Source organism: Lemur catta, chromosome 3, assembly GCF_020740605.2.
Source record: "Lemur catta isolate mLemCat1 chromosome 3, mLemCat1.pri, whole genome shotgun sequence".
Taxonomy (NCBI): Eukaryota; Metazoa; Chordata; class Mammalia; order Primates; family Lemuridae; genus Lemur; species Lemur catta.
This window is the reverse complement of record NC_059130.1, coordinates 85271423-85284584: the sequence shown is the minus strand read 5'-3', so window position 1 is coordinate 85284584 and position 13162 is coordinate 85271423. Positions and strand designations below refer to the sequence as shown.

The following is a 13162-nucleotide window of genomic DNA, read 5'->3' as shown; positions in this document are numbered from 1 at the left end:
ATAATCCTTTCTTATTTCTTTACTAACAATCCCACTAGCTACTTACAGCATTCAGTGAAGCTAAAGACAAAACAAAACTGAAGTAATCACTACTGTACACATCTCTGTTCTTCATAAACTTGAGGTTCTCATCTCTCACCATCTACAAAAGAAAATTAGCAATTAATAAAGAAACAAGGCAAAACATTCAATACATGGAGGACATGTTCAGTGATATAAGTAGGTAAAAGGGTTTATAATTCCCTTTTTAACACATTGCCACACTAGAAAAAAAATTTTTTCCTCGGGGCCATGGTGTTTTATTGTAACAACAGAATAAAAACTTTGAAAATAAAACAATCCTTTCTAATTTAATGAAAAACAAAATTTATTGACTTCTATTCATTTAATCCACGTTTTTAGAATTAATTTGTCACTACTAATTATAACAATAAGAACATCAACAAGTAAGATTTTCACAAACAAACTGCAGGGTTTTGTCCAGGTTTTGTGTCACGAGGCCCTGGGCTCAAAACTAGCATGAGTTAAATACAACTCACAGGGCAGTTACTGTGTTAAACTTTGAACTTTTAAAAAAGGAGAGAGAAAACCTTCCTTTCAAATATAAGATGCTATAAAAAAGAGTATTTATTAAAACAAATCATTTTGAGAAATTGAGGAAAACCACCATGTGAAGGACAAGTGAATTCTAACCTGATATTGTGGGTAGAAAGGGAAAACAGGGCTTTCCCAAGCACAACCACCTCCATGCTTCCCTTGTATCAGGTGGCTTAACTCTCTCTTCCTTCATGGAAGACTCCATATTTTTCTTAAATTCTCTGCTTCTAGCTACTTAGCTTTTGATTATTTAGTATATAAAGTTGGGACAGGGTAGACAGTTCTGGATTTAAACCCTTACTCTGTGACACAGGCAGGTCATTTCTCCTTGTCTGAACCTGTTTTTCCATCTGAAAAATGGGAATAAAACCTACTACTCCAAAAGAGTCTTTTAAGAACTAGAGATTTGGCCGGGTGCAGTGGTGGCTCACGCCTGTAATCCTAGCACTCTGGGAGGCTGAGGCGGGAGGATCGCTTGAGGTCAGGAGTTCGAGACCAGCCTGAGCAACAGCAACACCCCGTCTCTACTAAAAATAGAAAGAAATGATCGGGACAGCTAAAATTATATATATAGAAAAACATCAGCCGGGCATGGTGGCGCATGCCTGTAGTCCTAGCTACTCGGGAGGCTGAGGCAGGAGGATCGCTTCAGCCCAGGAGTTTGAGGTTGCTGTGAGCTAGGCTGACGCCACGGCACTCACTCTAGCCGGGGCAACAGAGTGAGACTTTGTCTCAAAAAAAAAAAAAACAAAAGAACTAGAGATTTGTTTAAAGCATATACCACAAAGTAGGTATTCAATAAATAATGGCCATCACTGACATATTAGTCTTAGGGTTGTGAGCCTTAATTTGTTATTCTCTCCAGATAAATTTACTGCCTATTCCCCTCAACTCAGTTTTTTTGTGACATCACACGAGTGCACAGCAGGTCAGTGACAGGGCTGGCCAATCCTGAGTGTGTATTCACATTTACGTTTTTAGCACCCTGGCACTGAAGCCAGCTCTGTAGCCTAAGAAATTCATGAGACAGGGTGGGTAAGATGATACGGCACTAGAGGTATGGTGAATCTGGAAGGTCAAGGAAGAGTAGTATTTCTGGGCTCAAAAAATAAATTTTGACATCTACCTTCATTTTCTCCCTTAGGATTTTTTACACGGTTCTTACCTGGTATATTCGGACAGGCATTTTCTCCACAAATAGTCCTTTCTTCTCACCTTTTTTAACCAGCTTGGTTAGAATAGAGAGCCGGTCGTTGTTAGGCCTGTGGGGCCGAGGAGATGACTGAGGTGAAATTTCTGGCGAAGACGGAGCTGACCTAAGAGACAGAATCAGAAAACTTTGTCGAGTATGAAGTGGCTATTGGTTTAGTAGTTATTAAAACTTGCCAAACTCACATAAACAGGGTACTAGACTTAAAAAACTGTACCCCTTAAATATGTGCAATTATAAGATATCAATTAAAAATGTAACACCTTTTAATTAGTCTTGACATTATAAAAGATGAAAAATTATAGGGCAATTTTAACACAAATTGTTACTTAACTGGTATATGGGATTTAACACTGAGTTCCATAGTTTAACAAGCACAGAAGTGACTTCTTGCATATTACTGTGAGGTGTCTTTTCCAGTCAGTATGGCCATTAAAAAGCAGTGAAATAAACTGATCTTAGATCCACACATTCAAAATCTTATAACAAAGTATTGAACCAAGTTCTCAAATTTAATGAACCATATTTAATCACATTTCTTACATGAAAAAAATAAATTGTATACTTTCCTGATCCAATAAATTAAAAGGTGAATTCACTGACAACAGGACCTTTAAAAAACAACTTTCTGAGCACTGGTATAGTACTATGCTTTGGACATAAAGTGTATTCAATAAATGCTGCCAACATTAAAAAAAAAAATCTTAATTCTAAATTGAAAAAAATTTTAATTCTAGAATGAAATAACTTATACGCACGTTCCTAAACACAAAATAACTTCTTGCCCAGGAAATAATGACCAGGGAGAAATAAAAAAGAAAAGGTATTTACTTACTTTCTTTTTGGAACTCTTTTTAGAATTTCTGTTTAGCTTAGCTAATTATCTTTGAATCCCAAATAGTATATTCTCAAAAGATCACAATATCACCTACTGAAATCACACAGCAAATTATATGGAAGAAACACTCACAGAGAGAGATCCTCAGCTTCCTGCCGTACAACACTGACTCGACTTTTCTTTGGTAACACTGGGGAGTTCTGATCAGATACCCTTTGGTAGAAGAGCATATAGGCATTCCAGTATCTTCGACGTACATCAGTGTATGGGTTTGCTTTAAAATAAGACATTAGGAAAGAAGTCTTCGTAAATAAAAAAGTTCTTCTTGTCTTGACAATTGAAAACAAAGGGCCCATAAATCCAGTAAGTAACTATTACTAAATTTGTTGAATGCAAAGTATAAGTCAAACGTGGGTCTTTTTAGAGTACTGTTTAGAACAGAAGACAGGATACTTCAGTTCTTAAACTAAAATAGATCCTGCACTTAGGAGGTGATACGGGGGCAGGGAGTAACTCAGCTGTACATATGGTAATGGAGTAAAGAGGGTAAACATCCTAGGGAAGTCTTAAGTTCAAGCAAAAGGAAAGCAACATTAGAAAGATGTTCTGTAGCACACGATGGGATCTTAATCGGCCTCACTTAAGCATTTCTGCAAAGATCGGCCAAGTCTAGGTAAATTATGGCAATCATGTTATTACATTTAAACGTTACCAGGATGAGAGATGCATGACTACAGTGGCATGGTATCAAAATCTAATACAGTGAATCTAATGTAAGTAGATATTTAGACATGCCCCTAGAAGATTTCAAAATCTAGTTTCAGAAATGCTAAGGTCTCTGCAAAATGGCTTTTTTCAGATGGCAAATTCTGATTGGGTTTTGTGAAGTGCTTTTCCTCATTTTTTTTTTTCCCCTGGGGGTGGAGGTTGTAAAGAGAAAGATTGCATTGCCACACTGCATAATAAATATGGTTTTAAAAGCACAGGTGCTAGGAATGTCTTCTCTAATTATTCACACCTTTATAAAATTGGAAACGAAATTAAAGAATTTTAGTGGACAACTATTTCTTCTGAAACTATTTTCAGGGTTTAATTTCTTTATTCATTAGTTTCTCTTTGATATTTATTTCATCCTCTTATTCCTCCTCTGCCACTTACCCCCCAATGCTAATGTCACGGAATTTTTAGTTTTTATTTTTATAGATTTAGGGGGTGCAAATGCATTTTTGTTACCTAATTAGATATATTGTGTGGTGTTGAAGTTTGGGCTTTTACTGTACTGACCACTTAAATAGTGTACACTGTATCCAATAGGTAATTTTTCATCACTCTTCACCTCCCCCCCCCCTTTTGGAGTCTCCATTGCCTTTTATTCCTGTTGTAAGGAATTATTTAAAAAAACTTTTTAGGAGCAGCTTGAACACTTTCACTCTGGGTATTTTTTTTTTTGAGACAGAGTCTCGCTCTGTTGCCCGGACTAGAGTGCCATGGTGTCAAGCTCACAGCAACCTCTCAAACTCCTGGGCTTAAGCAATTCCTCTGCCTCAGCCTCCCAAGTAGCCGCGACTATGGGCATGTGCCACCATGCCCGGCTAACTTTTTCCTATATATATTTTTAGCTGTCCAGATCATTTCTTTCTGTTTTTTTTTTAGTAGAGATGGGGTCTCACTCTTACTCAGGCTGGTCTTGAACTCCTGACCTTGAGCGATCCTCCCGCCTCGGCCTCCCAGAGTGCTAGGATTACAGGTGTGAGCCACCGTGCCTGGCAGACTCTGGCTATTTTTATATAAAGAAAACTACTTCCAGTTTTATAGAAAACTACAAATTAAAGTAATAAAATTAATGAAAAATATCCATTTGTAAATACTTACTTTGATCATAAACTTTTGGTCTATATTCTCCTCCAAAGCATTCATACTCCAGGGTCTCATCATTTAGGTCAAATTCTTCTATAATTGTGTCATTAAATTTATACCACTTTCCTTTTCCACACCCCCTAGATACCAGAGAGCAGACAAACATTATAAGGTTAAAAAATAAACATCCTCATGCCCAGTATTTGTCTCTATGTATTGTCCACAAATAAAGCAGGTGAGTACTACTTGAAAATCTTTAAGAAAAATGTAGCAACAGTTATTTCAGTTTCTAAAACAACTTTTCAAATTGAAGGGGAAACAAGTTACATCAAGCTTTAAAAATTCAGAATGAAGTTAAGATCAAAGAAGAATGCAAAGTTCCTTTGCACCATAATGATAATAAGTACGATGACAAAGGAGGGCAGGAGAGCAGAGCAGAGACACTGGTGGGGCAGAGCGAACGAGTGCTGCCTCGAGAAACCCTTACCGCCTGTCCTTGATGAAGGAATAGTAGTGGCCTGCGTGTGCCTGCCCACTGTGGACAATGACACCAACCAGTTCATAGTTTTCTGTGAGGGCAACTTTTTTCCGTGGGGATCCTCCACCTCCCTGATCCATACTTCGCCCATTTTCACCAACTTCTGAAGATGAATCCTGGCGAGCCATTCCTGAAACTGTGTAGGGCTCCATGTTTAGCATCCAAGGAAACTATGTAAAAGCAAAAAGACCATATTAATGCTGATTAGTAATGTACACAGCAGTGCCCAGTCAAGTCAGGTACAAATAAGAGGATGTGTTTTCCTAACTTAAGGTAGGAATAACTACCTCTCCAATTCAAGTACAAAATCTCAGAGAGGCTAAGTCTGGGGAAGTGTAAGCAGCCACTGGTTTGAGCATTAAGGGAAATATTTTCTTTCACAGCGATCACTAGGATGCCTTCTAGAAATGAGGGCTGTTATTTACAGATCTGCCAAGTCTACTCGCAGCAGCTGCTTAAGACACGGGGCCGTATTCCTCACAATGCTGAGCTCATACCCCATACATGGTACATGAAATTTGAAAACAGAATCAAGACAAACAGAAGAAGTGAGTGAGGTAATGACTGTGAACAAGTTCAAAAACAAAAAAGTTACCCTTATTTGTTCATCATATTTAATGGAGCGTCCACTCTCCCAGTCAAATCCAAATCTCATCAGATGAATTACCAAGACACTAGGTAAAGACTTAATACAGGTTCTTTTCACTGTTATTCTCTAAAGAAAAGCAAAAAGTCAATTATTTCCATGAAGAAAATAAAACAGCAAAGTAATTAACACAAAGGCCTTTCCCACCCACGTGAGAACAAGTAATGATACAATCTACTGGAAGTCACAACAGGCGCTCAATACCGATTTGACATAAAACACGTGAATACCAAATTAATCTTGTTTTTTAAGAAGGGCAAATGTGATACCTTTTCTTTACACTTTTCACAGTAGTATGCATTGCTTCCCTCTAGAACTTCTCCTCTAACAAACTGGTCCAAAGAAATTTCCAAACTCTGACAAGACGTAACTCCTAGATTGAGAGCCATGAATGCTTCTTCACGTTCATATCTGATTAGGAGATAACAGAGAACCCCTGATCAATGAAGAAATTAAAAACTCCTGAAATTATCACGACCTGAGCTTGAACATTCTTAATCACTGAAATTAACACGTTGTCTCTCAACCTTTTAAAAGTACACTCCAAATAAAAACACCAAATTGTGACAATTTAGAATTGCTCAAAATTATAAATCTCAACAAATATTTTCACAAGGCCACAATAAAATTCTGGAAACAGAAATCAGAGAACTTTAATTCATTAAATATTTATAGATCCACCGAGAGACAGATTTATAGGTCTCTGAACAAATGCACAATTCACAACATACTAGAAAAATCATTTAAAAATGATGATCATTTTTTATGTCAGTCATATCTTCACTAACCTGTGAGGACAGTCTTTACAGATCTTCTGATCAGAATAGATGCCCTGAAAAGTATTCTTAAAAATTTGGTCTCTCCCCATTTTCTGTTGGAATAAAAAGTTAAAATTTTAATTGATGCCCCTAGAACTTACAGGTATATAGAAATTTATGTAGGCCTGAGCTAAAACACAGACTTCTATTTAACCACCAAAATAAAATGAGCCTTTGGTAGTGTCAGCTGGGACAAATGGGGTTAATGGCCCATTGTCAGACCACTGTCAGAGCAATGCAAACAATCAGAGAGGAGGGAGGAAGGAGGTCAGGCAGGGCTGTCGGCAAGAGAGTTCTCCATGATGGTTCCTAATTCTTCTCCCTGTGCCATAACCACTATGCAGTCTTCTCTTTTTTTCTTGTAGACAAGACACTATAAATTCCTAACTTATTCTAAAAACAGAAGGGGAAAAATTGTGCCTACTGATGAGAGGCCAATGCTGACAGTGGTAACAGGACATTTAGAAAGTCTGCCACATGTTTTACCAGGTAGAGGTAGAAAGTTTTGGGTTTAAACATCACCACCAATAACTTTTTAACCTGGTCCCCTCATCCCCTTTGCCAGAGGATCAGCTCACGGGTGACTGAGGCACTCTTGGCTGCACTGAAGCAGTCCTTCAATGGATACACAGCAAAAATATGTAGGTACAAAGGGTTACTACTGTGTAGTATAGATTAAGAATTACATACTCTATCGAATGTTAGATAAATTTAGAAAAGAAATATACAATTCTAGTGATCCATGTATGTTTAAACCCAGAAAAAACGAATCATAGTTGTGATGTTAAAGACAATCACTTTCTGATTTGTCAGTTTCACAATAACCCGAAATCCTAAGGTATTGTTATTAAAGTCTGAGGGAGTCAGAGAGAAAGTAAAACTTTTACTACCTTGAGATATTCATCCATCTGATCAATGAGACTAGTAAAGAATTCATACGCATCCTGCTGTTCTCTCACATACAGTTCTTTGTTCCACATCTTGAAAATCTATATAACAAAAATTAAATATGTTCTTAAAGGAAAAGTTAACAATTTCTGAATGTAGTAGAAAGGGAATGTGGAAGAGTACTTAAATGCTTCTAAAACCAGGTTCACTATTAGGGCGTGGAAGTTTTTACTGAAGTGAGACTAGCTTGTATTCAGCCTTCTAAGCTTTTCCCTGGTCCCTCTATAATCATAACAAGTTTCTGAAACCAGAGATGAGTATGGGGTGAGAGCTAAGGCCAGGAACAGACAGTTTCTCTCTTAGAAACTAACCAACCCATTGGGGAAAACACAAGGTAATCCTCCAGTACGTGAAACGTAGTAAAGCAATGTTTACAAATAATGTTCTCTATTTAAAGGCATTCATGAAGTTGGCACAGGTTCAGAGGAATGATTTGAACAAATATTTCAAAGACCTAAAATAAGAATTATGAAAAATATTCAAAACAATTAAGATAGAAAATCTGTAGGAGTTATGAATGACTATTCTCAACATTCTAATCCTATGACCAAGAACTAATTTCAAGAACAATGGCATACCCAATCCTTTCATAGGCTTTGGTAATGGGATTAGTCTAGAGTTAATAAACATAAGAAACCATATCACTAGAGAAAAAATGTAGCCAAACTCCAAGAAACTAATATCTTTAAAGAGTTACTGGATGAGATACCTTCCAAAAGTTCTCAGGTACATAATACTGCAGCTTGCTCTCCATCAAATGTCCAAAGAGAGACTGTACTTGGTAAAACACACTATCGTCTGGGTTGTCTGTGTCATCATCTACTGAAAGTAATGCCTATGAAGAAAAGAAACATATTAAGTTAGAAATACTTAACTGCTTCCCAGGAAATCTTGACACATGTGCACAAGAGTATGCACACTGCTTTTTTCAGAATGCTATTATGTTCGGACGTGGCTATGACTATGCAGATATTTAGCTTCAATACTTGCTAGCTGGTGTAATTATGAACAAACCATGTTTTTAAGCCTCCGTGTGATTACGCAAAACTGGCCTAGTAACATCAAGATCTCTAAAAGAAATAAGTGTGACAAGGAATACTCTCAAAACTGCTGCTGTATCATAAGCTACTATTATATTATTATAAAATGTTGATGATAGAGCCTGCATATTTCTAAAATACTAAAAATGTTAGTAATTTTATGGAATAGAATTTGAGAATAACTTTGGAGTTCAAAAAATCACAAAGGTCAGGTCCATCTGTAATACAGGCAGCTTATTACAACAGATTGATAAAAATATGTGACTGGGAACTATATAAAGATTTCAGAAGCTACTAAAGAATCCCTAGTTATATCTAGCTTTAGCAAACCATAAAAGCAATAAAAAAGTATGAGCCAATTTTCAGGCAACACATATATCTTTCACAGCAAACAGGACAGAGGAAGGAAATCACCTCCGGGAGCCCAGGTTGCATATACAGCTGCTGGAAGACTGCATTCATGTAACAAGTCGCGCCACCATTCCTCAGCCCCACAAACCCTGAGCTGGACCTGCTATCCACTGGGGGGAGGTACTGGGAAAGAGAGGAACAGAAAGAGAATTAGCATCTCTGCCACAGGGACATTTCCACTACAGCTGTGTGGGGTGTCTAAGAGGGAAAAGAGATACACTCACGGATTTATCCATCCAGTGTGTTATGAAAGTTATGCTAGCAAAACCCATGTTCACGAAGTACTTCTGCAGATGCTAATACAATTAAAAAATACTACTACTTCAATGTTTCTTTTCCTTCATAAAGTACTTGGCATATAGGAGGTATTTATTTCTTTATGTAGTAACTTGATTATCATTCAACAAATATTCGTTAAGGGCCTACTATGTGCCAGGCACTGTGCCAGGGATATAAGAGAGAACAGAAATGCGCATGATTCTTGATCTCAAGGAGCTTACAGTCTAAGAGGGTAGACAGGCATTAATGAAATAAATATGCTAATAAATATTTACAAATTGAGGGAGTTCTATGAAAAAGATGTGTTTACCATGAAGAACGACCAACCAGTCTGGATGGTCAAGGAAGGCTCATATTCATTCCCTTCTTTTAGAGAAGGTAACATTCTTTTATTAAACTTCTTCTAATGAACATACAATTAAATAAATAGGCAAATTCCCTTCCATTGCACTTACAGATGTTTTGAAATACAGACACCATTACAGTGCTATTCTGGTCAGAAACAATTCAGAAGAGACATCTTGGATGAGGTCCAACATAGCACTTCTCCAAGTGGAAAAGGATATTGTAACCAAACACATTGAAGTGTTATTACGGCAGAATCTTGGTTCCTATGCCATGACTAGAATCATGTTATCTACACATATCAAGGATCTGTGTCCATTTAATAACCAACTAGCTGACAAAAACCTGTAGGTCTTTTAGACCTCGAGGAATTGCTAACTATTGTTAGCAATTGTTCATTTAAATATGATCATTAAATAAATGCATATAAAGCTAAAACACAGCATAAAATGAGCATTATAAACTAAAGCATTAAAGGCTACCTGTTTTGGTAAGTCAAACAGTTCCCAATTTACGTGCTCCCACATTTCTAGGTATTTGCAAGTGCTGTTTCCTCTATCTAGGACATCTGTCTCCACTTTGTTTCCTGCCTAACCTGTATGTTCCATAATGCTCAAGGCATCCAAAGGGTAAGTCTGACTTTCTCTGATGTTAGAGGAGAACACAAAAGCAGCTTTAAAAGTGTCCTTCTGTTCCTGGTCTGGTATTCAAGTGCACCTGCAATTTATTTCCCTCTTGCAGATCCCAACATACATTAAGCTGTTCCATAGCTTTGCTTATATTCTTCTCATTGCTGTAATGAAATGAATTTCCCAGGGCTCTATTTTAAGTTCCATCTTCTCTAGGAAGCCTTCTAAGACACTATCGGGTGGTAGTGAAGTCGCTCCATGTTAGTAGAGCAATCAGGACATACCTCTATCTTATATTGTATCACATTACATTGAAATTATCTGCTTATGGGGCAGCCCCTTCCACTGTACAGTGACCTTCTTGAAGGCTAGATATTCTCATTTTTGAGCTCCAAAAGCCTAACACACTTCTTAGCACATAATAAACTTGATAAATCTGTTGAATTTAACTGAACATAGCCTGTCATATGGCAGAGCCGATGTCTGACTTCGTATCTCCAGTGCCTGGCACTATGCCAAGCATACAGTTACTCAAAAAATAGGTTGGAATGCTACTTTTTATTCAGAATAACTATCAACCAACTTGCAAATGCCTCTCCTCTTTAATTAAAAGGGTACCATTTTATAATATACTATAGGGTCTTAGAGTGATACTGTAGTTTATAATTGATTTGAGTATGTAAATACAGTATACAAAAAATAATACTGACTCTATTTATAGAAGAATGCAAACATAGTTTTAAAGTTATATGTTGAAGAGACCATTCTAAAAAAAAATTAAGTGCATCAAGGTTTACAAAACTTACATCAAACTCCTTGGTAAGAGCAGGGTCAGGCTGATGATGCATAGAAAGTAGTTCTTTTATAATAATTTGAAGATTTGAAGGTGAACTATCAGCCAACATTACAAGGACTTCGTAGGCTGCCAATCGGCTATTCACTGTACTACACCTAAAAACAAAGGCAACAAGTCGATTGCTCATTAAACTAAATTAACATTTGAAATGAAAGTATAAGAGCTGCAATTACTCAAATATAATTAAGTCTGATCTAAACTCAGAGAAATGTAGTGATCTATAGGTCATGAATTATAGGAGGGATGAATATAGCTTAGAGCTAAATATCTTCTTGGCTTGATGATAAAGTAGGAAAATTCTTTCACTTAGGATTCCAGAGTATTCCTATCTAAGGAATGGATCAGTAAGAATGGAGAAGAGAGAACTGTGTAATAAACATAACATGGAATAACTATCTTTCAATTAAAATAGGTAAGAAGAAAGATTTTATGGCTATCATCCTGAAATGTGAATACCTTACTGGCAGAAAAAGAAAGCTACATAAATCAGAATAGATATCCATAAACATCATATGTGCCTGAAGATCAAAAATTCTTCAAGGACACTAATCAACTTTCCATTTTGCTGAAACAAATGGAGGCAGAAGTAGTTTGCCCAATCAATTCTTTTAAAGTGACATAAAAGGTAACTAGCAAGCATTCTGCAGGAAATCAAAGGCTTCCTATACTGCCTGCCTTTCAGTAGAAATTGCTTTGGAGATGGACAGTAATTTCTCACTGGAACCTAGGCCAACCTTACATTGCTGAGGGGATCACAGGTTAGGAAGGATACACAGAAAAGAGGAGATCCAACCTCTGAACAAAGCACTTATGGAGTGTAGGAGGTATTTAAGAGGGGGCTGCAGGGCTCTTGGGTCAGCGCTGCACCAGGCACGTGGACAATGGCCCTGGAACTGGCATCATCCTTTGCTTCTTGTCTGGACTTATGGGTTGCAAAGGACAGGTAAGAAATAAATAGGGAGGTACCATACACACAGGCTAAACATTAAGAAGTTGTTTTGTTATTGTGGTATAAGAATAGCATTACTTCTGAAGTGAGTTTCTGGGTATTTCAAATCTCTTTCTTGTTTAAGGTTTTGGTGGAAAAAGGCTGGGAGTCACTGTCATAAATGAACACCATTTAGTATACTGGGGAGGGATGAAACAAATGTCTTCTATTCAAGGCACTGTATATGATTTTTAAAAGACACTCCTTATTTATGAAGGTATTATTTTTAATAAAAATAAAATTGCTGAAGATTTACTTTTTGTTGTTTACTGAAAATCAAAATTTTCATGTATTTCTGCTGCTCTAATAACAGATTCCCATGGACCTAGTACCAAATCATCCAAAACAAGACTAGGGTAGGTATGAGGATGGGAGTCAGAGCCTGAGGGACACCCCAAGGTTCTAATGAAGGCCTTTTTTTAACCTAAAGCAGATTTTGCTAATAAGGAATCTCTAGGTAGAGAAATACTTATACACTTTAAGATACCTCTTAAGGTTCCACAAAACATTGCTTATTATGCCTTGCCCACTTCAATAATCACTGAAATTGTATCTTTTTCACTGTAAATACCAAATCCTCAGTTTCTTTAGGATTACTCAATTAACTCTGGTTTTCATGAGAAAAGAACAAAGTAAGTCAGATTCAGAGCAAATGAGATGGCAGCTTGTAGCTGCCTCTTCTTCCTATTTCCAAGAGTATAAACATCACTTAAGTAGGGTCAACGTTATTATACAAAGAGATCTTTCAAATTTGTACCCATAACAACTGACACAAAATTTGATTCCAAAATTACTACTCTAATAAATCACTAGTGATTGCAGTTATCAGAACACAGTCAATACTCAGCACATGACAAGGTTCATGCACTAAAGTATCTATCCTTTTCTCCTAAGAAACCCTCAAGATTTTACTCAGAGCCTATTTACTTTTCCCTTGTATATAATTCTTATAATCTTCATTTGTTACTGACCAAGTTAGCCACATCACCAATTCTTCTTCCACTTTGATAATAATGGTACCAGCATACTTGCTCCGTGCTTACTATGTGTCAGGCAGGCTTGATGTTAAGCCCCTTTACAAGTGTTTCTTTATATAGTGGAAAATATCTTACAGGATACAAAGACTCACAGATGAGAGACAAACTCCACGTAAAGAACATCT

At 37.0% G+C, this 13162-nt stretch overlaps 1 protein-coding gene across 5 annotated transcripts in view; it reads right to left on the bottom strand.

Moving 5' to 3' along the window:
* The window catches only part of USP24 (ubiquitin specific peptidase 24), a 125679-nt gene that overhangs the window by 23988 nt on the left and 88529 nt on the right, over window positions 1-13162 (bottom strand). For all 5 annotated transcript variants that reach the window (XR_006734177.1, XM_045547928.1, XM_045547929.1 and 2 more), the window contains 12 exons: window positions 10963-11107; window positions 8907-9026; window positions 8162-8287; window positions 7395-7493; window positions 6475-6557; window positions 5956-6097; window positions 5636-5755; window positions 4990-5210; window positions 4518-4642; window positions 2778-2919; window positions 1763-1913; window positions 47-142 (listed from right to left, as the gene is read on the bottom strand). Coding sequence is in view for 4 of the 5 variants with exons in the window: in XM_045547928.1 (XP_045403884.1) it covers window positions 47-142; window positions 1763-1913; window positions 2778-2919; window positions 4518-4642; window positions 4990-5210; window positions 5636-5755; window positions 5956-6097; window positions 6475-6557; window positions 7395-7493; window positions 8162-8287; window positions 8907-9026; window positions 10963-11107 (1570 nt within the window). In the remaining variant the exon portion in view is untranslated. The remainder of the gene's footprint in view (window positions 1-46; window positions 143-1762; window positions 1914-2777; window positions 2920-4517; window positions 4643-4989; window positions 5211-5635; window positions 5756-5955; window positions 6098-6474; window positions 6558-7394; window positions 7494-8161; window positions 8288-8906; window positions 9027-10962; window positions 11108-13162) is intronic.